Source organism: Littorina saxatilis, linkage group LG2 (assembly GCF_037325665.1).
Source record: "Littorina saxatilis isolate snail1 linkage group LG2, US_GU_Lsax_2.0, whole genome shotgun sequence".
NCBI lineage: Eukaryota > Metazoa > Mollusca > Gastropoda > Littorinimorpha > Littorinidae > Littorina > Littorina saxatilis.
In genome coordinates, this window is record NC_090246.1 from 67608563 (window position 1) to 67635222 (window position 26660).

The 26660-nt window shown below is 49.9% G+C and overlaps 1 protein-coding gene and 1 non-coding gene across 3 annotated transcripts in view; one reads left to right on the forward strand and one right to left on the reverse strand.

Annotated features, from left to right (window-relative positions):
- LOC138959592 (uncharacterized) overlaps positions 1–26660 on the reverse strand; it is a 236235-nt gene that overhangs the window by 143999 nt on the left and 65576 nt on the right. For both annotated transcript variants that reach the window (XM_070331139.1, XM_070331138.1), the window contains exons 39-44: positions 7957–8121; positions 7386–7554; positions 6801–6979; positions 6132–6287; positions 5663–5776; positions 5362–5477 (exon numbers count right to left, since the gene is read on the reverse strand). In XM_070331139.1, the coding sequence (XP_070187240.1) occupies positions 5362–5477; positions 5663–5776; positions 6132–6287; positions 6801–6979; positions 7386–7554; positions 7957–8121 (899 nt within the window). The remainder of the gene's footprint in view (positions 1–5361; positions 5478–5662; positions 5777–6131; positions 6288–6800; positions 6980–7385; positions 7555–7956; positions 8122–26660) is intronic.
- LOC138960535 (5S ribosomal RNA) lies at positions 13351–13469 on the forward strand. The gene has a single exon (XR_011454012.1). It is a non-coding gene; the product is annotated as a 5S ribosomal RNA (ribosomal RNA).

A 26660-nucleotide genomic window follows, 5' to 3' on the forward strand; every position in this document is an offset into this window, starting at 1 on the left:
GGCGTACGCCGTGAGATCCGACCAGTTGATCTCCAGAGCGTTTGTCTTCCAAGCTTCCGGATCGGGAAACGGGGAGACAAATACTGGCAGTCTCCGGGAAAACCTCGTAGCGAATAGATCGACTACAGGCTTTTCGACCTGAACCCACAATCTCTGAAGTGCATGGTGGGTGATCGTCCACTCCGTGTGCAACACACTGGACGAACGGCTGAGAGCATCGGCTAAAACATTGAGCCGACCCGGTAGGAACTTCGCCGACAGAGTGATCTGATGTTGAGCACACCACCGCAGGATCTGACAAGTTCTGACTGAGAGTGTTTGCGACCGTGAACCGCCCTGCTTGTTCACATAGGCCGCTACCGTGGTGTTGTCGGTATGTAGCCGAACATGCTTTCCGACAACGGCAGGGAAGAAGCTCCGAAGCCCCAAAAAGACTGCCTCCAACTCCAACACATTGATGTGAGACCGGGCCTGACTCTCTGGCCAAGTCCCCGAGGCCGTGAGCTGTGCAAGATGAGCACCCCAGCCCACCCGAGACGCATCTGTGATGGTTGGTTGGTTGGTTTTTGGGGTTTAATGTCTCTTCAGCAGATGCTAGCTGCTATTCGAGACCGATGCAGTTATTTTCTTTTCCCTTCATATGGCAAGTTCAACGTTTCAGACTAATTACATTCAAATCTATCACTGTAAAAGAAGGTTCTAAAAATTAATCATTTTCACTTCTGGTACAGTAGTCCCTTCCATTTCCGGCCCTTTCGTGGGCGTGAACCTACCCGGAGCGGCCAGCTTTCCCATGACTAATGAGTTTTCCTTCTATAATTGACTCTTAATGGCCGTTAACCTGTCTGACGCGGTCAACGGTCACTGATTTTTGCCCTAAGGTGCCCCTCTTACTCGACAGGAGCGGCCACTTAACGGCCACTTGTCACTTTCGCGGGCGAGCGCCTGTGGTGTGTGTGTGTGTGTGTGTGTGTGATGTGTGCACAGACGGCACAGCACGAGCAGACGACATGAATACTTACGCATGCGCAAACTGTAAATACAGACATGCGCATACATGTACATTTACGGCAGTCACTTCCGGATCGATCACAGCTGATGTGAGTTTGAAACACTTGTTTATCTGACACTCAAATACATATATAATAATCCAAACAACACACATAGAAACATACGAAACAATAGCTTAGCCAGGACGATCGAGTTAAACACGCAAATAATTAAGATGTATAAACGAAAGCAAAACTAACAGAGACAATGAATCGGCGGCTCGTGGATGATCGCTTTCTTTTCTTCATGAAAACTTGATCGTGTTTTTTTGGGTTTTTTGGAGGAGGAGGGGGCCTGTAATGAACGGCCACCTGATATTTGCGGTCACCTTTGCAATGACTAATGGGTGACCGGATATGGCAGGTACTACTGTACTTTAAATCTTGTAAAAAATACGCATCTGTGAACATGTCGACCTCCGGAGGAGGAAGCACAATCGGAACTCCCAGAAACAAGCCTGCCTGTAACCACTGATTTGTGGTGTGTCGAATCCAGCTGTGTATCTGAACAGAGACATCCCAGCCCTGGTAAGCCGGATTCCACTCTGAGTTGAGCGCAGCCTGAAACGGCCTTTTGCATACTCTCCCCAGCGGAATGAGAGTGGCCATAGATTCCATCTGTCCTAAGGCGGACGCCAAGACCCTGACCTTGGCCTGTTTCTGAGACCTGAGAGACCTGAGTAGGTCTTGAAGCTTGTTGACTCTTCTCAGTGAGGGACGAACTGACCATGCCACCGTATCGAAGGTCATCCCTAGATACGTGAAGTTTTGTGACGGTATCAGCTCTGATTTGCTCTGGTTGATCTGAAAACCTAGATCGTTTGCCTGATCCAACACTGCCTGCGTGTGAAGACCGCAAGACTGCTGGTTCTGATTTAGTACGAGCCAATCGTCTAAATATGCACGCAGACGAATGCCTCTTTGTCTGACCAGAGAACAAAGTTGTCGTGTCACCATTGTGAAGACCCAAGGGGCCAGAGACAAGCCGAAGGGGAGAGCCCTGAACTGATAAATGTCTGTTGCCCACCGAAATCTGAGCCACTTTCGATCTGACGGATGCATGAGTATATGAAAATACGCATCCGTCAGATCTATTGATGTTGCCCAATCCCCCGGTCTGAGTGCCTCCCGAACAGAAAAGGGAGTCTCCATGGTAAACCGAATCTCCCGGAGGAATTTGTTCAATGGGGACAGGTCTAAGACTGGACGCCACCCTCCCGAGCTCTTTGGGACTACAAATATCCTCCCGTAAAAACCCGGGGAGTTGTGGTCCGAAACAACTTCCACTGCTTCCTTTTGAAGAAGAGCAGCGATTTCCGACTGAATTGTGGCCTTTGCCTCTGGTTTTGTCGGAAATTTGAACGCAGGAGGTGTTCTGGTTAGAGGCGCTTTCTCCTCTTTCCAGAGCAGCCTGAACCCCGAACGTACTATCCCCACGATCCACTGACTGTTTACATGCTGTAACCAGTAGGGAAGGGCCCGGGAGGGGCCGCCCGCCACCAAAAGGGTGGGGGCTGCGGGGATGAGTAGCTCGGGGCCTCGTCATTGGGGGTTAGGTTTTCGACCCGACCCCCTAGCATTGCCGAAAGACGGCTTCTTCTTGGGGTAAGGCGCGCCCCTGCCTCTACCCCTAAAAGAGGACTGTGAATGCTGAGAGCCGCGTCCTCGATTAGCAGAAGTGAAAGAAGCTTTAGGAGGACCCTGTTGTTTGGCCTGAGGCTTAGCGAAACCGTGTTGGGCAAGCTTTGCGATCGCTAAGTCCTTAGCGTTTTGTGTTTGTTTGTCAAGCGCGTCAAGTGAAGGTTGACCAAGCAAAGAACCCTCTGTGAAAGGGGAGACCTTGAGCAAGTCCAAAGTAGACTTATCTTGAATTCTGGAGCCAGACAAGAAAGCGTCCCTGCGTGTGTAAACCGCATGAGCGTACAACCGTGCCGCGACTGTCATTTGTTCGGCTGAAACCTTCGCCAAAGAGGCCAGGAGTATGGGCACGTCTTTCACGCTAGCATCGTTTCGAAATTCGAAAGGATCCAACGACACCGCGATCGACCGAGAAAGAGATCTAAGAAGTGTCTCTGAAAGGGAAGCAAGTTCCAACGAGTATCTTCCCGTCTCCTCCAAACCAATCAAAGCGCCTTCAGAGTAAGCACAAGTTTTGTCAAGACGATAGACATCCTCTCTGAGATTAGCCAACTCCGGAGTGACCGGAAGCGGTGCACTCGGCAAAGCGTAAGTCTCGATAAGGCTGTGGTGGCGACGGGAGAGAGCAAACTTGCGTGCATGAAAAGAAGTGCTCGACATCCGTAACTGGCCTGAGGCAAGCCATGGCTGAGCAGAATCAGGCGCCTGACCGTGTGCCGCCAGTAAAGGCACAGTATCCACAGGCAAGCTATTCTCAGAACCCGAAGTTCTAGCCAGCACCTTGGAAAGTTCGTAGGCAACAGAAGGAGACTCGCTAAAACGATATCCCTGAACTTCCGTTAAGGCAGGGCGGAAATCACCGACCGCTGAGGGTGGTGGTGCCGCAGAGCTTGTCATAGCTGTCACCCCTTCAGCGAAGTACTTAGCAGACACCTGAGCTGCAGTAACCATAGCTGGTTTAAGTTTGAGTGACAACTTGACATCAACTTCCTCCTCAGAAAGTGAGTGAGAATCGTCGACCTCCGAATCTGCTGTGGCTGTACCGTGAAAGTCACTGTGACTAGCTGCGTCACTAAAACGATCCACCACAGGCGAGGCTGATTGCAAAACGGAAGGACCGTGCAAAGCCTGCCCGAAAGCAGCTTCCTGCCCAGAGGGAGGAAGTTGAGACTTGTATACATTCACCGGAGACATACCAGTCTGCCTGTGAGTACAACTGTCTCGTTGTCCGGTGTCGACCCCCCGTGAGTTCCGCTTACTAAGAGCGATAGCCTCCGGGAGAGTCGAACTTTCACTCCCCAGCCTCGGCGGGGGAGCTACTAGTTCCGGCCCAACTTGTTGTCCGGTGTTGACCCCCCATGAGTTCCGCCTCTTATAAAGAGCGATAGCCTCCGGGAAAGTCAAACTTTCACCCCCCAGCCGCGGCGGGGGGGCTACTAGTTCCGGCCCAACTTGAACACTTTCACCAGAGAACCTGGCTACCGGTGAACTTGACAAACCTGAAGAGCGTGAAACCGCCCCTTGAATGAAGCAATCACCCTGCTCTGCGTGCACGTCGGCCGACGTGATAGTGCATGACGGCGGAGCCTTAGCGTAAGCCAGCGAAGCCACTCCGCCCACCCCCGCTGGGAGCGAGTGTAACTCTTTACGAGTAGCATGCAAATCGGCTGCAAACTGCTGTTGTTGTGCAAACATGTTATTCATATTGACAGAAAACTTCTCAAAAAGGGAGGAAAAATCATCTTTATTCTTGTCTTTACCACTACGTCTCTTCTTGGCTGAAGGAGCCTTACTTTTAGTTTTAGCTTCTTTCAGTACGGGCATGACTGGGCTATCGGGGTCCGAAATATTAACGGACATGGTAGTTTGAGAAACTGGGTCATGAACTGAGACGGTAGTAACTTTGCCTGTCTCTTTATGTGCGTCCTTACTAGGCGAACACTCAGCAGCCATTTGCCTAGTCTGAGGCTTCTTTCTCTCTTTGTCAGCCATAGCTGACGAAAACAAACAGTCTAAGAAACGTAAACACGAAACAGACTGCAAGACGGAGAAAAACACAAACGAACAGGAGCCGAACAAATTAGAAAGAGCTCACCCAATCTTGCTTAGGCAGGGACCTGTAGAACGGGGTGAAAATACTGCTTGAAAAACAGTAGTAGGCTGAAAGCCTGTAGCGTAGCTGTGAAAACACGTCCGAGCTGATCGGAGGCTGAAGTAGGAGTGACGTTTCTAACATGGCGGCGGTTGGGTCTCGCGTGATAGGTCGCGAGAGCGGTATGACCTTGACTCTGGTTAACTTGGGTTGAGTCAAGGCCGTTCTTTTTTAAGGGGTTTCTTCCCCCTTAGGGGTGAAGCGTAGTTCAGTGTCCAAGCTATTAATCTGAAGTTAATGCTAAATGTGAGTCGGGTTAAGATATGTAATTTAATCTCAGATTTAAAATCTCTTACATGTATTCACCTTATGTCACTGCCTTTCTCGGCTGAGGTGCACGAAGCGAAACTGGCTGCCACCCAAATGGGTGTCAAGAAGCCACAGGATCGATTGGTTGAAATTTAGATTTGTTATGATTTTAACCAATCAGACCCCACGGCTTGTTCCCACCCAGTTTTGCTTCATGCACCTCAGCACTGGACTCCAAAATTACACCCTGACCCAAGATACAGTTCAACTCACATGACTGTTGTTCTGGCAAGGCAAAGCCTGTGACACCCCTGTAGGACAGAAGTGGCCGATGGGGCAGAAACTGGACACTGGTTCCTTGTAGATTGAGCCAATAGGGCAGAAATAACCTGTAAAGAACATACCACAACACTATCAAAAATTCATCTCCAAAATTGTCAGATCATTCCATGTTTACTTGTTACAGAATTGTTATACAGCCTGCAAATTCCACATCTTAGTAACATATTAGTAAGCTTTTATATTCACAGAAATCAGCACTAAAAGTACTAAAGAAAAAATGAACACCCCCTACCTTCTCCGCAAAGTCCAGTTGGAGCAGTGAGACCATCTGTTTCACAGTAGTATCCACCTGGACAACTGTCACAGTCACTCTCTGTCAGCAGGTTTGTCTGGTTGGAGTATGTGCCTGGAGATATACAAAGACAAAATTCATAATTCCTTCTCAGCCAGTGTATGAGCTGTTTTGTTGCCTCTTGGAAGAAAAAGGAAAAACTCAAATGAAGTCTTGGAATAAAATTAAAAGAAAACATCGAGACAGATAGTCTCTTTTTTCCTCTGTCTGTCTGTGGTTAGGGTGTCTGTCTTTCTGTGTACGTGTTTGTGTGTTTGTCTGTGTGTCTCACTCTCTCCAACCACACTATTTTAATTAGTACTTTTGTCAAATGCATATAAAACTGCCAGCAACGTTTGCCAATTACGTAACCAGCCCTGAACATCAAAAACACTTTACCAGCCCTGAACATCAAAAACCAAACACTCACCCTTTGAACATGCAATGGGCACATCGTTGGTTCCGTTACAGTAGTAGCCAGCTGGGCAGGCCACCTGAGTAGCAGTTGTGGACGATTCTGGACAGTAGTAACCCGCTTGGCAAGGACCGCTTGGCTCTATCAGATTCTGTGCTCCACAGTAGTACCCTGCCACACACAAAAACAATACCATTACAAAAACCAACACTAGTAATAGATCACAGGAAAATAAGGACTGTCTTTAACTTTAAAAAAAAAAAAGCAAAATTTTTCATCCCCATTTCGTAATTAACCACAGAAAACAGATTCTTCTTCTTCTTCTTCGTCGTTCGCTCAGACAGCAACTCCGGAGGCCCTGATGAAGGCTGCTGTACGCCGGAGGCTCTCCATGGGTCCATAGAGTTTGTCCCTCATCGGTGTGTCAGCAGGCCAGGTCTCTGCTCGCAAGTTTTGGTGTGTTGGACAGTCCTGCAGGAAGTGTTCCACTGTCATTGGAGATGTGCCACAGGGGCACGATGCAGAATCACCAATGTGGAATTTGGTATACAGGTGATGTTTAGAAAACAGATTCTATCAAGATTCCTGCAAGGGTTTTTGTACACTAACTGCAGCCGTATATATGAAGAAGATCAGTGAGTGACATAAAAACAACCTGTTTCAAAAAAAGAAAAGCGCACACACCTGCAGTACAGTTGAGACACTGAGAGACGTCAGTGAGTCTGGTCATGTTGGAGTAAGTACCCAGAGGACATGACTGAGGCTCTGACGTTTGCTGTGGACAGTAGTAGCCTGCTGGACATTCATTAGCGTCAGCATCTTGTGTTGGAGTTCCAGACTCCGCCCCTTGTCGGCAGTAAAACCTGCAAAGTAAAATTTAGAAATACAGATGTGTGTGTGTGTGTGTGTACTGTGTTACATTCTCCTACACCTGTGTACTAAAATAACAATATAAATCGCTATAAGACAATTTTCCTAATCTCATAAATCACAACAACAAATTTTAAAAAAATGGATTTTCTTTTGTGCTTTTTTAGAATAGCCCAATAAAAACAAGTCACGTTGTGAACAATTGGACTGCAGCGGCATTCAGGCAAAAGGTGACTCTTTCATGACAGCAATTATCCAGTCCACCTGCCCTCCCCCACTCTCTAAAATAAAGTTTGTTTGTTCTCATCCACCCCTACCTACCCCCTTCCCCCCCCCCTATCCACACACTCTCCCCCTCCCTCTCACCCACCTCCCACTGAAACATTCTAGGCAACCTACCCAGCATTGCAGATCATTGAGTAGTCTGTCTGCGCCTCCTGGTCACAGTAGTATCCACCAGGGCAGGGCAGGCAGTCTGTACTTGCCTGGAGACCAGTGTAGTTGCTGTACGAACCCCTTGCGCATCTGTATTCTGTAGAGTACTTGGTGCCCGACGGACAGTAGTAGCCTGCAGAGTAAAGTGTTTGAATAAAACTGTGTGAAACTTTTAACAAACTTCGCAATTTACTTTTGCAGAGAGAAAGAAATGTAACTAATTTCAGCCTTATAGCTGTGTTAATGCAATTCTCTCCCCTATCACCGTATTCTGTCTAATCTGCAAGTTCTAATAAACTTAAAAACAACTTTTCTCAAAACTTAATTAAGACAAGCACCAAAAGAAGCAAAACATGGTATGCATTTCTGATGCAGTTACATATAATACAAGTATTGATAAACACTAGAAGAATTACATTTTTTGTAAAGATAACAAAGTTTTAAACCATCAAATCCAACCACCATCAAATCCAACCACCATCAAATCCCAGGCATGCACAAATGAAAACTAAAAGAACACTGCTCTGTATCTAACCTTCAGGGCAGATGGAGGAATTGAAGAGAACAACAGGGCTGAAGGTGTTGTCACAGAAGTAGCCAACTGGGCAGGTCTTGCAAGACCCTTGTCCTGTTTCATCCTGGTAAGTGCCACTGTTACAACGCACTGGTGTGTGGCTGCCATTGGAGGCACAGTAGTGACCTGGGGCAAAAAAACATCTGCATGAATCAAGCCACACTCATGCACTCCCCCCCCAGGAGGAGATGCAGGTCCACTTTCTAAGTTGCATCACAAACTCTAATTATGAAAAAGCTGCTTAGCTTTAATAACTACAATCAAAACTACTACAACAAAGACAATTAACACTAAGGCAGGTTTCACGGTATTGATTTCAGCCATTTCCCATTTTCTCACACTTCCAGTCAAACATAAAACTGTGAAATACTGTGAACATGGATGTTACTGTAATTAATTAGGATCGGTACCACACAAAACAAAGAAAAAAATTATACGCAGAGTCTTATTTTCCATAGAAAATCAAGCGAAACGAAAGTTGCCCCCAAAACGTGAAAATCTATCAAACAAACTTGATGCAAGCCTAACTCCAGAAAGAAGACAGAAAACCACTAATACTAAATGATTTACATAAAGTTTAAACATATAACAGATTTTCACAACAAAGTTCCTTGCCTGAGGCTGTCTGTATGTTTGCATGATGCTGTCCTTGATCAGAACGCCATTTTCACCTAAACCGGCCGGCGAAATGTTTTTTTTCCACATTTCAAGGTCTCCATACACTAACAAAAGTCACATGTTTTGAAAGTGTATTTATGTGTGTACAAGATAAAAACAGATAAGTACTTCTTTATCATTTTTTTAATGGCAGAAATAAACTTATACTATCGATACCCCCTAATTTAGAAAACGGCAAGAAGAGCCAAGATACCTTCTTTCATTAACAAGGAACACTTTTTTGTTCATAAAAAGACACTCACTCATTTTGATATAAAATAATAATAATCAATTGCATACATATATATATGAATACAGAATGTTAAACAAATCTACTTTTATTTTAAGTGGAAAAAACACACAACAAAAATCACGCACATAAGTGACGCACACAAACTGAAGGCTTACCACCAAAGACTGTGGGTACCCTAACTACTCTCCTCACATAGGGAGGGCGGAGATAGAAGGATCCCTAAACAAAGGCTGCCTCAACACGACTTTAGTAGGTAGCCGTGCCTGCTTGGTCATCCAATTATGCCGCCGAAAAACAGAAACAAAGAAGAACAAGTCGCGTAAGGCGAAAATACAAACTTTAGTCAAGCTGTCGAACTCACAGAATGAAACTGAACGCAATGCAATTTTTCAGCAAGACCGTATACTCGAAGCATCGTCAGTCCACCGCTCGTGGCAACGGCAGTGGAATTGACAAGAAGAGCGGGGTAGTAGTTGCGCTGAGAAGGATAGCACGCTTTTCTGTACCTCTCTTCGTTTTAACTTTCTGAGCGTGTTTTTAATCCAAACATATCATATCTATATGTTTTTGGAATCAGGAACCGACAAGGAATAAGATGAAAGTGTTTTTAAATTGATTTCGAAAATGTAAAGGCACTGTAAGCCTCCCGTAAACCATCACAGAGCTCCCCGAGCGTCTACATACAGTACAAGCATACTTCCATTTGAACGCTCACCGAACGGAAACATCCTGGCTGCTTTCTGTCGAGCGTGAGAAATTTTCAAAGAATTTATTTTCGTGGACTTCTCCTAAACAACAATTGCGCCTCGTTTTGGTGCTGGCCGGGACGGCTGTTATGAATATGATACCGGAAATCACGCCCGGACAGTAAGCCTCCCGTAAACCATCACAGATACTGTCAGGCTTTTACACACAGTACAAACACCCTTCCATTTGAACGCTCACCAAACGGGAACATCTGTGGGTACCCTAACTACGTAAAGAGCGAGCAATTTTTAAAGAATTAATTTTGCAGATTGTCTCGAACACCTTTTGGACCCATTCTGAACTCAGGTCAAAAATGAGTTACTTCCCTTCTATCGATGTAAACTGTCGATAGCCGTGGATCGATGATTATCAGAATGTTTTTGGACCGTAGTGCGTTTTTGCGCTAGACCTAACTTTTAAAATCTAAATAATAAATTGACAGCTTGTTACAACATTCTTTAATTATAAAAGAATTTGTTTTTCATCAAGACAAGATCAGAAAAGCCCGGAAGCAGGGTCACGCAAGGGTCGTCGCAGACGACGGTTTTCAGTGCATATCGCCGTTCCTCTCAACAGTCAAAAGCCATCGCTAGAGTTCTTGTGAACCACAGCCGTTTGTTTCGTGCATAAAAACGTGCTATTGTAGATAAGCTCACATCGAGTCACATTCAAATGACTGACTGACGACTACATTGTGAAAAAGGGAAACTGGATGACACGAGTTCACAATGGCTCAGGGGTAAGATAAACCACGCAAAAATAAATTCTTTGAAAATTGTTCGCTCTTTACGGAGGGCACCTAGGATGTTCTCAATCGGTGAGTGTTTAAATGAAAGGGTGTTTGTACTGTGTGTAAAAGCCTGACCGTATCTGTGATGGTTTACGGGAGGCTTACTGTGCCTTTAATTTTGATCATAATGTTTATATTTTTAATTTTTAAAGCTTGTTTTTAATCCAAATATAACATATTTATATGTTTTTGGAATCAGAAAATGATGAAGAATAAGATGAACATAAATTTGGATCGTTTTATAAATTATTATTTTTTTTTTACAATTTTCAGATTTTTAATGACCAAAGTCATAAATTAATTTTTAAGCCAACAAGCTGAAATGCAATACCGAAGTCCGGCCTTCGTCGATGATTGCTTGGCCAAAATTTCAATCAATTTGATTGAAAAATGAGGGTGTGACAGTGCCGCCTCAACTTTTACAAAAAGCCGGATATGACGTCATCAAAGGTATGTATCAAAAAAACAGAAAAAAAACATGCGGGGATATCATTCCCAGAAACACTCATGTAAAATTTCATAAAGATCGATCCAGTAGTTTGGTCTGAATCGCTCTACACACACACGCACACACACACACATACACCACACCCTCGTCTCGATTCCCCCCTCAACGTTAAAACTTTAGAAGACACTTGCAAGGCAAATTTTCGCGCCGCGGTGCCGATGACGCAAATAACTCTCGCGACAAAACGATTGGTCCGTAAAGTCGCGTCATCAACCGGTTCATAAATGACCCGTGTATGAATGGCATTCCTTCTGTTGTGATGACGTGCGCACCTCGTCATTGATGTGACTTGGAAAACCGGTCTGATTTAGGTACCCCCAAGATCTTATGTCGGAATTAGATACCTTTACCCTACCGATCCAGAACTGCAAAGGAAACGTTAATCAAACTTCTATAATCATTGAAAAAGCTAAAAATTTGATCGAGCATGAAGAGGTAGCGATCGTGTGGTAGCGATCGTTGGCTGACAGACGGCATATTACTCGACAAAAAGGCAACAAAAACATTAAAATCTCACCTGAAAAAAATAATCACAAATCCCGCCTTCGGCCTCAACTGTGAAAAGTGTGTAATATGTCACATACGGCATAGGATTGCCCGGAAATGACAACAAAAGTGAAAGTAGCGATCGTTGGAAACCCCTGACAGACGACGGTCGGACATTCCAAGAAATGGACACGGCGCGGAATTTCGCGAAATTTCGGTCATTGTAAATGCTTTCCTATGAAGTACAGACTATAAAGGTGTGTTTTCAATGTCAAAATAAAATCATGTTATCATTTCTTGTGGTAAAATAAGCTTACTTGGTTTATCTGTGAAGACTTAGTTTTTCGGACAGACAGCTTCCAGTTCTCGATTCGATTTTTTGTGTGCAAAATATGTAATTCAAAATTCATATTTGTGCTTTTGTTTTTGTTTGTATGGTTAGATATTGCAGCTCTGCTATCAAATATGACCATTCAGTGTGAATTGAGTGCCTTTTCGTTTCAATTTTCACATCAATGGTTGGCTTCTGTCATGCAGAAGGAAATGGTGTCTGTCAGGATTCACACGATCGCTACCAAACACATGTGCATAAAATGCCAACAAAACAACTCAAACGATTTTTTTTTTCAGAATTGTATTCAAAATGACACATTTGTGCATTGCATATAAAAAAAAACACTGAGAAAATTGGTTCAGCAAGTTAGAAATCAGAGCACATTGTGCAGTCAATAGAATGTCTCAATACCGTGAAACCTGCCCTAACCAACGTATAAAGCAAAATGCACAGTCTGTCAGTCCCCACTCAATCCATATCCCCTTCAACATTTGTCCAAAGGGGCCCTTGAACGTTATCTTCAACAACCATTTTCACACCGTCCATATCATCAAAAAAGGTAATAAAACCACCCAAGCAATATAAACCCCCCTGTCAATATAACACTTACCTCGACAGTACTATTCTTGCACATTATCTATTATAGGCCGAAAAAATTGGACAAAACGCTGCGTGGGTACAATTATCTCCCATAACCATGCGCCACCGTGGATCCCAAGCACTGTCCGAGTGCTTCCCCCTTACAGGATGTAGGTGGCGCGTCCTCTTTCTTTTTTCGCGCGTGTCAGTAGGCTGTGTTTCTGCTACGCTCCCGGATTATTTTGGACTAAGAGGCTTCTTTTCTGTGTGGACTATCACCTGTTGGATTTTTGTGTGTTATTCCACTTCTGGCTTGAGGCTACGTTGTGTTTCCTTCAACTTGTGCCTCCGTTGTTGTGTGGCGGACTCGGCGTGCCTCCCGTCCTACTTCGTGGTGACCGGTCGTCTGCTTCTCGTTTCGCCGCATTCACTTGAGTATTGACCTAAATTTTCTTTGAATTTTGTTAATTCTCGGTCTTTAAGGGTACGTACAGGGCGAGGTAGGATTTCTCGTCCTGTTTTGGGCTCTGGTTCTACGGAACCAGAGTCTGCCGGGGGCAACCCTTCTCCGGGCGCCCAGTCATGTTTTGCGCACGGAGAAGGGGACCTTTCGGCGCTCCGACTCTCCCTCCCCAAACGCTTTGCGTTTGCGGCGAGGGAGGGCGGAGAAAGCCTGTTTGAGCAAGCTCAATGCGAGCTTGCTCAAACAGGCTGGGCTTGAGCCTGGGACTTCGGGCGGGGCTGCGCCGTCGAAGGTTCGGGGAAGGTCGAGGGGAAAGAAAAAGCTTCTTTCTCCTTCTCCTTCAGTGGAACAGGCTTCCCCCCCTTCGACGCCGTTGTCCGGCCCTCAGTCTCAGGCTTCAGCTCCTCCCGGTTTCAAGCCTGGGGGGAAGGTTTCCTTCTCCTCCCTGGCTCGAATCCGGGGGCAGGTCGATTCCCAACCCTCTTTGGGGGTTGGTGAATCCGATCTAGGGGCTACTGGAGAGACTCAGGTTTTGACAGCCAACGGCCATACCACGTTGAAAACACCGGTTCTCGTCCGATCACCGAAGTTAAGCAACGTCGGGCCCGGTTAGTACTTGGATGGGTGACCGCCTGAGAACACCGGGTGCAGTTGGCATTAAAATCTTCCTTTTCCGGTGCCTCTCCTGTGCCCTCCTCGGTTTCCACCGCTGTGGAAGCCAGGAGGGACACGGGTCCTCCTCTGAACTCCCTCGCTGGGTCGTCTGCTGCTGTTTCGACAGTAGTTTCGGCCTCCTGGGGGGGGGAGATCGGAGGAGATGACGGGGTCTCTGAATTCCCTCCCCGCTGGGTTTGGGATGCGAATTGACCCCGTTCAGGGCGGTCCTGTGGGGGCAGGGGTTTTCAGGCTTCGTGCCTGCGACCACTGCTACTACGGTTCCCTCTGACGTCCGTGTGACTGGTGGCTGTCCCTCTTGAAACGCTCCGGCCGACTAGTTACTGGACGTGGAGGTGTTCGACAGAACGTGGTACTTCTGTCGAATGGTCAGGGCGACGGGAACATTGTTTCTGTTGCTCAGACCGACACCTCCGACCGGACCGTCTTGACCCCACGCCATTCCTTAGCGTCTGGTGTTCGGGTGACGGATGGTCCGGACCAAGGGTCCGGAACGTTCCAGGCTTACGGGTCGGGATCGAACCGGACCCACGGGTCCCGACTGGACTTGACCTCCGGGTTTGGTCCGGACGGGACCCATGGTACGGGACCGTACCTAGGTCCGGTGCGGGACGGTACCTCTGGCCCTTGCCGGACCTACGGGTCCGGATGGTACGGTACCGGACCAGTGGTCCGGTCGGGACCGGACCACTCGACCACCTCTGTTGGTCCGGGTGGTCTGGCACCGAACCGGACCACCGGACCTACGGGTCCGGATGGTACGGTATGTCCACGTCCGGACCGAGCTACCCGAACACTTCTGTGGGTACGGATGGTTCGGTGCCGTACGGGACCTCCGGATGGTACCGGACCGGAACACCGGACCACCCTACCGGATCGGTCCGGACCACCCGACCATCTCTGTTGGTCCGGATGGTCTGGCACCGAACCGGACCTACGGGTCCGGATGGTACAGTATGTCCACGTCCGGACCGAACCACCCGAACACTTCTGTGGGTACGGGTGGTTCGGTGCCGAACGGGACCTCCGGATGGTACGGGACCGGACCGAACCTACGGGTTCGGATGGTCCGGTACCGGACCAGTGGTCCGGTCCGAACCGGACCACCCGACCACCTCTGTTGGTCCGGATGGTCTGTCACCGAACCGGACCATACCGGACCACCTGACCTACGGATCCGGATGGTACGGTATGTCCACGTCCGGACCGAACCACCCGAACACTTCTGTGGGTACGGGTGGTTCGGTGCCGAACGGGACCACCGGACCGGACCACCCTACCGGATCGGTCCGGACCACCCGACCACCTCTGTTGGTCCGGATGGTCTGGCACCGAACCGGACCTACGGGTCCGGATGGTGCGGTATGTCCACGTCCGGACCGAACCACCCGAACACTTCTGTGGGTACGGGTGGTTCGGTGCCGAACGGGACCTCCGGATGGTACGGGACCGGACCGGACCTACGGGTCCGGATAGTCCGGTACTGGACCGGTGGTCCGGTCTGGACCGGACCACCCGACCACCTCTGTTGGTCCGGATGGTCTGGCACCGAACCGGACCATACCGGACCACCGGACTTACGGGTCCGGATGGTACGGTATGTCCACGTCCGGACCGAACCATCCGAACACTTCTGTGGGTACGGATGGTTCGGTGCCGAACGGGACCTCCGGATGGTACGGGACCGGACCGGACCACCGGACCGGAACACCGGACCACCCTACCGGACCGGATCGGACCACCCGACCACCTCTGTTGGTCCGGATGGTCTGGCACCGAACCGGACCTACGGGTCCGGATGGTACGGTATGTCCACGTCCGGACCGAACCACCCGAACACTTCTGTGGGTACGGATGGTTCGGTGCCGAACGGGACCTCCGGATGGTACCGGACCTACGGGTCCGGATGGTCCGGTGCCGGACCACCCGACCACCTCTGTTGGTCTGGATGGTCTGGCACCGAACCGGACCACCGGACCTACGGGTCCGGATGGTACGCATATAGGTATGTCCACGTCCGGACCTAACCACCCGAACACTTCTGTGGGTACATGGTTCGGTGCCGAACGGGACCTCCGGATGGTACGGGACCGGACCGGACCACCGGACCGGACCACCGGACCACCCTACCGGACCGGATCGGCACACCCGACCGGACCGGACCATTTCTTTTCTGATCAGACCCATGGGTTCCTGTTCAGTCTATAAATGGCGGGGGTTCGTTGGCTGGGCTGACCCAACAGTCCCAGGGTTGTTGTTTTTCTCCCCCTTCGGCTGCTGGAGACGTTTCGTCTTTGGGGAAGGGGTCTTCGCGGCCTCTTGCTTCTGTGGGCGTTTCTTCACAGCCTGCTTCATCGCTCTCGGCTCTTCCCCCTCAAGCTCCCTACACTCCTGCTTTTGAGGAGTTGTCGGGAAGTGAAGAGGAGAGTGAGTCGGAGGACGATAGGGAGGAGGATCAGGGTCGCCCTGAGGTTAACACTGATCCTCTACCCTTGCCGGTTTCTGATGGAACTTCCGAAGCTATGCTTCGTACTTTCCAACAGTACATGACAGACATCACGCGGCGTCTTGACGTCACGGATGCCTCTCTTTAGCGTCTGTCGTCTAGTGTTGACACACAGGACGTGGACCCGGGGTCTGCCCAGCTAGCAAGCTTTCGTCGGCCGACTGACGATTTCAGTCGGGTGACGTCGTCATATGTCGTGTGTCGTCGTCCGTTGTCGCGCCGATACCGTTTGACTGTGTATAAATGTACGTAATAAACCCCGACATCGGCCCGACGCAATGTTGCTGTCGATAAAATTATGCAGAGTTACGGGAGATAACAAATTGATGATCATTATTTTAACATTTGTTACGTCCCCTGTTCAAGCGTCGGTCCAGCAACGGCGTGACATTATGAGACTGACCATGCAAATGCGAAACTAAATTATTCATATTTGTTGACTTTTTCACATAGGAGTAGGATAATTAATTGTAAGTTTTATTTGCATATTTGCAATCAAATACAGCATGAGCTCAAATCATGAGTTTTACATTTTAAAAATACGCCATCATTTACTTGAAATATTCAAATAGCTTTCCTTACGGTAAACAAGATTGAGTGTGCAAATGGCTGCTGCTTTCCCGCGTGAGCGAATTTTATTTGTTTTCTTAGTTCAAGTTAATATCGAAAGAAGAGACATTTTTGGGAATGTTGGACAGCACATTGATGATATGTTATCCGAGACGAATGTCGCCTCGGGATCTCAATCTGAGTGCTGGTCCCAGTGCCACGTGGTGGCGGTGAGAATAGTTGTGTAGCCAGTGAGTCAGGCTCTTGGCAATGACAATCAGATTCAGACGTCAACTCGAGGACAACCGACGGATGGAGCGAGTAAGTGATTTCGGTTTTTTTTTGCTCTCAATGTTAGTTTTGCTGTTACAGTGAGGGGGGGGGGGGGGGAGTACATACTGCTGTATCTTATTCTGTATATGTAGATGTAGGTGTGTTTTGTCCTGTTACAGTGGGGGAGGGGGGTGTTGTACACACTGCTGTAAATATAGATGTAGGTGTGTTTTGTCTTGTTACAGTGGGGGGGGGGGGGGGGGTGTGTGTGTACATACTGCTGTAGATGTAGGTGTGTATTGTCCTGTTACAGGGGGGGGGGGGGTAACATATTTCTGTAGCTGTAGGGGGAGGGGGGGTACATACTGCAGTAGTTGTTAGTGATTTTTGCACTGTTACACTGGGGGGGGGGGGGGGGGTGGAGTACATACTGCTGAATCTGTAGCTGTAAGTGTGGTTTGCACTGTTACACTTGGGGGGGGGGGGGGGGGGTGTACATACTGATGTATCTGTAGCTGTAGGTGTGACGTGTATTGCATTGTAACACTTGGGGTGGGGGGGGGGGGGGGTGTACATACTGATCTATCTGTAGCTGGTGGTGTGTTTTGCACTGTTACACACTGGGGGGGGGGGGGGGGTGTACATACTAACTGCTGAATCTGTAGCTGTATGTGTGTTCTGCACAGTGACACTGGGGGGGATGGGGGGGAGGGGGTTGTACATACTGCTGAATCTGTAGCTGTAGGTGTGTTTTGTACTGTTACACTTGGGGGGGGGGTTGCATACTGATGTATATGCTTGGCGCTGGTGGACAATATTCACTTTTTTGGCCAAAAACACACTTTTTTGGCCAAAAACGTACATTATTGGCCAAAAAGTGTGTTTTTGGCCAAAAACATGTTTTGGCCAAAACTTTTAAGTGCAAAGTTTTGGCCAAAAAAATATTTGGCCAAATCTAAAACATTTGGCCAAATCTTCACTTTTTTGGCCAAATGTTTTAGATTTGGCCAAATCTTTTTTTGGCCAAAACTTTTGCATTGAAAGTTTTGGCCAAAAAATAGTTTTGGCCAAAACTTCATTTTTTGGCCAAATCTTTGAGTACCCCTTGGCGCTGATAGACAATATTCATTTTTTTGGCCAAAAACGCCAGTTTTGGCCAAAAAAGCAAAGTTTTGGCCAAAAAAGTATACTTTTGGCCAAAAACGCCAGTTTTGGCCCAAAACGCCAGTTTTGGCCAAAAACGCCAGTTTTGGCCAAAAACGCCAGTTTTGGCCAAAACCGCCAGTTTTGGCCAAAAAATTATAGTTTTGGCCAAAAAAGTGAAAATTGTCCACCAGCGCCAAGCTGCTTGGCGCTGGTGGACAATATTCACTTTTTTTGCCCAAAACACACTTTTTTGGCCAAAACTGGCGTTTTTGGCCAAAAAAGCAAAGTTTTGGCCAAAAAAGTATAGTTTTGGCCAAAAACGCCAGTTTTGGCCAAAACCGCCAGTTTTGGCCAAAACCACCAGTTTTGGCCAAAAAAGCAAAGTTTTGGCCAAAAAAGTATAGTTTTGGCCAAAACTGGCGGTATTGGCCAAAAAAGTGCGTTTTGGGCCAAAAAAGTGAATATTGTTCACCAGCGCCAAGCAGCTTGGCGCTGGTGGACAATATTCGAAAATTTTTAATTAAATTTTCATTTGATTAATATACTTACCCGAGTCACATATTTAGCATTGACGCAGTCGAGATGCTAGGTACACTGAAACGCTATCCCGTCTATAGTCTAAGGGAAGCAACCCAAGCTAAAAAAAAAAATAAAAAAAAAGTAGCAAGCTTGCTACCCTGGGTTGCCTCCCGTAGCGTGTCACGCCACAGATCTCGTACCCAGTACGAGACACCCTCATTCGACTTCTAGAATCCAAAGAAACTACAAGCGGGGAAGGTGGGAGGGAATTACTTATGTGACTCGGGTAAGTATATTAATCAAATGAAAATTTAATTAAAAATTTTCGATTAAATTACATATTCTTACTCCGAGTCACATATTTAGCAGATAACTCCAACAAGGTGGTGGGTAAGAAGTAAAAATTTCAAACTCACTGTTAAGATCTGGAGAGGCATTGCCCCGCTGCCACCAGTGCGGGGAGGGTCCTTGAGCCATCACGGCATACCGCGGCGATGTCTCTCAAGTAGAACGAGATAAAGACGTCGTCTGAACGCCAGTATGCTGTGCGCAGGACGTCGTCGAGTCTTCGGGACCTCAAAACAGCCAATGACGATGCCCATGCCCGGGACTCGTGCATTCTAGCCGACTGGAGAGGGAAGGCAGGCTGAGCCCCCCCCTTTTGTGCCAGACTCCACACATAAGCTTGTTTTATGAGAGCCGACACCCACCTGGCCAAGGTAGTCCTCGTGATATCTCTGTCCATGGACGTATTCAAGGAAATAAAGAGGAGCTTCTGGGAGCTCGACCTGATGGGTTGAGTCCGGGCTAAATATGCCTCCAGGGCCCTAACCGGGCAATTGACCATGTCTGGGTCATCTTGTGCCACAATATGAGACAGGGGCCTCACAAGGACACAGGGAGAAGGCTGATCCGGTGTCTGATTCTTGGCCAGAAAGGCCTCCCGGAAATGCAAAGACAAGGAGCCGTCACGCTCTCGGCCGATGTCCTGCGGACTGCCTGAAAGAGCGTGTATCTCGCTACCTCTGCGGGCCGAAGCCAGAAGTAGCAAAAACAGAGCCTTACGAGTAAGGTTCGCGAGGCTAGAGCCCTCTAGAGGCTCGAAGTCCGCCGAGCGCAAGAACTCGAGGACAAGGAAAAGATCCCACTTGGGCAGAGGAGAGCGCTTAACGTCCTGCAAAGACGCGCCCTTAATAACCCCAGCGACAACTCCACTAACATTGATGGTATGACCGATCTGTTTAAGAGTCGAGGCAATCGCCGACCTGCGAACCTTCAAAGAGGAGGAAGAAGCCCCCTGGGAAGACAAATCCGCTAAGTGGTTGGCTACGTGCATAGTACGAGGAGCCACCGGGTTCAGCCCATGAGCCTGACACCAGGTGACCCAGGCACGCCAATGCGACGAATACACTGAGGAGGTAGAGGCCCTATGCGAGCGCTGCACCAACTCCAAAGTGCGGTCGGAAGCCCCAGACCGCCTCAGAGCGGACCTCACAGTCTCCACGCGTGAAGATTGAGAGACTGCGGGTGCTCGTGAGGAACTCCGGTGCGAGGCTGAACGAGTTCGCCTGGTACCAGAGCCAGAGGGATTGGAGGGCCGTGTGCGAGTCTCAGAAGGTCCGGAAACCAGGGCTGAGACGGCCACAGAGGGGTGACCAGAAGCAGGGACGGCCTCTCCAATTCCGCCTTCCTGAGGACTTGGCTGAGCAGCTGGAAGGGTGGGAAGGCATAAGCCTCCAGCCCTGTCCAGGGGATGTCCAAGGCGTTGGTCCCCCACGCTTCCGGATCGGGGAAGGGGGAGACAAACACCGGAAGGCGCCTGGAGAATCTGGTGGCGAAGAGATCCACCACAGGCTTCGGGGCCACAGCCCAAAGGCGGAGAAGGGCACCATGCGTGATGGTCCATTCCGCCTGCAACACCCTGTCGGAGCGGCTGAGCGCGTCCGCCAGTGTGTTGAGGCTCCCTGGCAGGTAACGCGCTGAGAGAGAGATCTCCCGCTGGGAGCACCAGGAGAGGATCTCGCACGTTCTGCGGGAGAGAGTGGGGGACCGCGAACCTCCCTGCTTGTTCACGTAGGCAGCCACTGTCGTATTGTCCGTGAACAGACGCACGCGCTTGGCTGCCAGGGAAGGGAGGAACGCGACCAGAGCAAGAAACACGGCCTCCAACTCTAGCGAGTTGATGTGCCATGTGCTCTGTTCCGCAGACCACAGTCCGGAGGCCGTGAGCCGGTCCGTGTGAGCCCCCCAACCCAGCAAGGACGCGTCTGTGAACAGGTCCATGTTGGGAGGGGGGGAAACAATGGGAACCCCCCTGCATACCCATCCCGAGTCCAGCCACGGGAGGGTTGCAGCCTGGAACCAATCCCCAAGGGGAACCAGCGTGTTCCAATCCACACAAGGAGAGTCCACCAACGGCTTCAGCGCGTGCTGAAGCGGGCGTTTGTGAGCTCTCCCTAGTGGAACCAGCAGGGCCATGGACTCCATCTGCCCCAGGATGGAGGCCAAAGTCCGAAGGGAAGCTCTCAGGAGAAGCGAAGTAGAGCGGATGAGAGCCTGGAGCTTGTCCACCCGCTTCTGCGAAGGCTGGACAGTCCAGGTGACCGTATTGAACGTCATCCCCAGGTAAGTGAATGACTGAGACGGCACGAGCTCTGACTTCGTCTGGTTGACCGAGAATCCCAGCAAGCTGGCCTCTCGGAGAACCAAGAGAGTGTGCTGCCTGCAGAGAGCCTCGCTCTGGCCCATGATGAGCCAGTCGTCGAGGTATGCTCGCAGCCGCACCCCCTGTGACCTCACCAGCGCGCAAAGCTGCCTCACCACCATGGTAAAGATCCATGGGGCAAGGGACAGCCCAAAAGGCAGTGCGCGGAACTGGTAGACTTGACTGGCCCACCGGAAACGGAGCCATTTCCGGTCGGCGGGATGCACCAGAATATGGAAGTACGCATCCGTCAAGTCGATCGAGGTCACCCAGTCTCCTGGGCGGAGAGCGTCCCGAACCGAGGCAGGAGTCTCCATCTTGAATCGAATCGTTCTCAAAAACTTGTTGAGAAACGAAAGATCCAAGACAGGACGCCAAGCTCCCGAAGCTTTGGGGACCGCGAAAAGCCGTCCATAAAACCCCGGGGAGCTGTGGTCCGAGACCGCTTCCACCGCGCCCTTCTCTATCAGTGAGGCAACCTCCGACTGGAGGACGGCCCTTGCCTCCTGTGAGAAGGGGGGCTTGAAGGCTGGAGGACACCTGGTAAGAGGGGCCTTGTCCCCCAGCCAAAGCAAGCGGAATCCCGACTTCACAACACCCACTAACCATCGGCTGCGTATGGCGGCCAGCCAATGTGGGAGTGCCCGAGCAAGGCCCCCCGCCATCACCAAGGTGGAGGGCGGGGGGGGCGTGAAGCCGGGAACGCTTCATTGGGGGTGGGGCTTTCCACTGGAAGCGCCCCTACCCCTCCTCGAAAAAGATCTCTTGCCCGACCCGCGGGAAGGGGCAATAGATCTTTTCCGGGAAGCAGGATGTGCCTGAGCAGAGGTCTTAGCCTGTTTGTGCTGAGCCTGCTGAGGAGCAGCCTGCTTGGGCTGCTTCAGGGACTGAAGCGCAAAGGAAGAGAACTGCTGTTCTCTGTTGGTGTCGATCTCCTGCTTCCTGGCATCAGCGGCCAGGTTGCCGAAGAGAGCACCATCCACCAAGGGCGACGATCTGAGAGTGTTTCTCGTCGACTCCTCAGAGAACTGGGAGTGGGTGAGAAACAAGTCCCTTCTGCACGAGACAAAATGTACGTACTGCAGAGAGGACAATCTCATTTGTTCCTCGTTCACCCTTGCCAGCGTGGAGAGGAGTGTGGATACGTCCTCCGAATCTTGCTCCTTACTCAAGGTAAAGGGAGCCAAAGATTCTGTAAGAGCACGTGAAAGAGCCCGCAGGATAGTCTCCGAAATGGAACTGAGTTCCAGGAGCTGCCTTCCCACCTCCTCAGAGGACAGGAGAGACTGCTCCGAAAGAGGGAGAACGGAATCCTTCTTCAAAGGCTTCGTCAAAAGAGGTAGCAATGCCGGCGTGACCGGAAGCGGCGCACGCGGCAGAGCAAAGGACGAAAGAAGGTTCCGTGAAGCCTTAGGCCAAGGCAACTTCCTTTGAGCCGCCAAGGGCACGAAGAAGTCTGCCTGTGTTGCAGCAGCCAGATAAGGCAAAGCATGTTCCGGAGCTGTGCCATACGGCACCAGAAGCGGAACTGCCGCTGGAGGCAACCCGCTGCCGGCAGGAGCGGGCTTGGCGAACAAACGAGAAAGCTGGAAAGCCACTGACGGTGATTCTTCAAACCGGAAGTAGCTGTCCTCCTCCTTCGCCCACCGGAAGTCTGCCATCGCCGACGGACCCGACGCCGAAGGCGTGGTCGAAGACGAAGCCCCTTCCGGGAAATATCGCGAAGTGACTTCCGCGGCCGCTTCAAGCGCTACCCTGAAGCTGGCCGGAGCCGCCGAAGGCAGCTGCTCCTCGTCCACAGACCCAAGGTCCGAAACGCCACATGACGGGGATGGCTCATAGCCCAAGGAACCCGACAAATGACGCTGCGAGGACAGGCCGGAAGCCAAACGCCCCTCCTGTTGGTCATCGACGAAACTCACACCCTGGCTAAGAGGAGGGTGAGAAACGCCAGCAACCGAAGGCAGCTGAAGGGAGGAGCTAGCAGACACCACCGGAGTGTGTGGCTGCTGCTGATCCAACAGAGGCAGAAAGCCCGAATGCCCAGGAGAACGACCGAATTCGAAATCCGCCGGCATCCCAACGGACGCGGCGAGAACCGAACCGGAAGAACCGGGAGGAGCCGGAAGAGCAGACGCAACGGCATAGCTATGCCATGGCTGTGGAGTCTGCCAGCTACAACCCGGAAGCCCTAGGCCGGAACCGGAAGTGACAGAGGACTGTGCACGACCAGCTGGACCCACACTTCCCGCCCAGGCAGGAAGGGCAGCTGCCGGAAACGGCTGCTGAAACTGGGCAAAGCTCGAACCGGAAGGGACCATGGTCTGTCCGCATACCAGTGAACCAACACTTCCGGCCGGAACCGGAAGAGAAGCTGCCGTAAACGACTGCTTACGTAGTTCGTGGCTCGAACCGGATGGGACCATGGTCTGTCCGCTTTCCAGTGAACCACTACTTCCGGCCGGAGCCGGAAGGGAAGCTGCCGTGAACGACTGCTTACGTAATTCGTAGCTCAAACCGGCAGGGACCATGGTCTGTCCGCTGTCCAGTGAACCACTACTTCCAGGAACTGGAAGTGCAGCTGCCGCGGACGGCTGCTGCGAGCACATACCTTGCGACGACCGTGTCCCAAAAGGGACCTGCGCAGGTGCACTCCCGCAGGCGGAAGCCACCGAGCGCCGGCCGAGAAGAGAAACGCCTCCCTGCTCACGGCCTCCAGCACCAACGCCGCCGGAAACAGCAGGAACAAAGGAAGCCAACGACCGAGGGTCGCACACCCCCGGGAGGGAGGCAGAGCTGGAAACAGGGTCCGTCCGCGCCATCTCTGAACGCACGAGCGTCCGAATTTCTGGAAGCAAAGAGGACAAAATGCTAGCCACAAGAGTGCCAGCCTCCGGCACAGGTACCGGGGTCAAAACGGACGTGGTAGTAGAAACGCCCGCCGCCCGCGAGCCAGACGAAGTCTCCTCCGGCGCCGAAATGGGCACCGAAAAAACGAAGTTAGTCTTCGGGTCAGAAACGTGAACCGTGGGGTTCCTAGCCGAAGAAGTAGAAGCCGAGGACTTAGGTTTGCCAGGGCCTTTGCCCTTACTCTCGGCCTTAGCCGCTCTCTTTTTCTCACTATCCGACATGCTGTCGCGCAAGAAAAACAGACTACTGAAAATACACAAGTCTCTAGGACGCAAAATTTCAGCAGAATAAACTAGCACAAAGTACAAGTTACAAGGCGGTAATAGTGCTACTGGTCAACGCTAAAAGTCCGAGCACGGACCCAAACTAACCAGCGAAAAACACCACGTGTAAGCGAAAAAAGGCGACCAAAATGGCGGCCACAGCAACAAACTACCGAGTAAAATTCACAAGTCCGCGGACGAGAAAATTCTCGGCAGAATGGCAATGCAAACAACAACAAAATGAAACGATCTCACCGCTAGAAACAGCAATGAGCAGACGGGGAGCCAAGGCCGGTGGGTGTCAAGCAGACAGCAAACAACAGCCTAGGAGCGAAATCAGCACGACCTGTCTCTCTGGCTGAAAGATGTCGAATGAGGGTGTCTCGTACTGGGTACGAGATCTGTGGCGTGACACGCTACGGGAGGCAACCCAGGGTAGCAAGCTTGCTACTTTTTTTAGCTTGGGTTGCTTCCCTTAGACTATAGACGGGATAGCGTTTCAGTGTACCTAGCATCTCGACTGCGTCAATGCTAAATATGTGACTCGGAGTAAGAATATGTAATTTAATCGCTTTTTTTGGCCAAAACACACTTTTTTGGCCAAAACTGGCGGTTTTGGCCAAAAAAGCAAAGTTTTGGCCAAAAAAGTATAGTTTTGGCCAAAAACGCCAGTTTTAGCCAAAAACGCCAGTTTTGGCCAAAACCACCAGTTTTGGCAAAAAAAGTGTGTTTTTGGCCAAAATAGTGAATATTGTCCACCAGCGCCAAGCTGCTTGGCGCTGCATGGTGGACAATATTCACTTTTTTTGCCAAAAACACACTTTTTTGGCCAAAAACGTACATTTTTGGCCAAAAAAGCAAAGTTTTGGCCAAAAAAGTATAGTTTCGGCCAAAAACGCCAGTTTTGGCCAAAACCGCCAGTTTTGGCCAAAACCGCCAGTTTTGGCCAAAACCGCCAGTTTTGGCCAAAAAAGTGCGTTTTTGGCCAAAAAAAGTGAATATTGTTCACCAGCGCCAAGCTGCTTGGCGCTGGTGGACAATATTCACTTATTTTGCCAAAAACACACTTTTTTGGCCAAAACTGGCGGTATTGGCCAAAAAAGCAAAGTTTTGGCCAAAAAAGCAAAGTTTTGGCCAAAAAGAGATTTGGCCAAAAAAGTGAATATTGTCCACCAGCGCCAGCAAATACAAAAGATTTTGCCAAAAAAAGATTTGGCCAAACAAAAAAGATTTGGCCAAAAAGTGAAGATTTGGCCAAATCTTTTTTGTTTGGCCAAATCTTTTTTTGGCCAAATCTTTTTGTGGCAGAAGTTTGGCCAAATCTCCCGTTTTAGCTAACATAAACAGTTTTGGCCAAAACTTTTACATAGAAAGTTTTGGCCCAAAAAAAGTTATAGCCAAATCTATTTTATTTGGCCAAATGTGTGGGTTGTTTTGGCCAAATCTTTGTCTTTTTTGGCCAAAACTGGCGGTTTTTGCCAAAAAAAGTGAATATTGTCCACCAGCGCCAAGCATAGATGTAACTAGCTGAAGCTGTAGGTGTGTTATGTACTGTTACAGTAGGGGGAGGGGGGGGGGGTGAACATACTGCTGTTTTTGTAGCTGTTGGTGTGTTTTGCACACAGGGGGGGGGGGGGGGGGGGATTGGGGTTGTATACTGCTGTATCTGTAGCTCTAGGTGTGTTTTGCGCTCTACACGAGGGAAGGGGGTGGAGTGTTGTATGTTTGGTACTGTTACAGTGGTGGCAGCGGGGGGAGGGGGATGTACATAATTCTGAATCTGTAGCTGTAAATGAGTTTTGTACTGTTACAGTGGTGGGGGGGGGGGGGGGGTTGGGGGTTGTACATACTGCTGTAGCTGTAGGTGTGTTTTGCACTGTTACTAAGGGGGAGGGGAGGTGTACATACTGCTGTAGCTGTAAGTAATTTTTGCACTGTTACACTTGGGGGGTTGTATATACTGCTGAATCTGTTGCTGTAGGTGTGTTTTATACTGTAATACTGAGGGGGGGGGGGGGGGGGTGTATACGGCTGTATCTGTAGCTGTAGGTGTGTTTTGTACTGTTACAGTGAGGGCGGTACGCGGTAGGGGCGGGGGGTTCTACATACTGCTGTATCTCTAGCTGGTGATTTGTTTTGCACTGTTACACTGGGGGGGGGGGGGTTGTACACACTGCTGTATCTGTAGGTTTGTTTGCAACTGTAACACTGGGGGGAGGGGGGGTTATACTGCTGTAGCTGTAGCTGTAAGTGAATTTTGCACTGTTACACTTGGGGGGGGGTGGGGGGGTGGTGGTGGTACA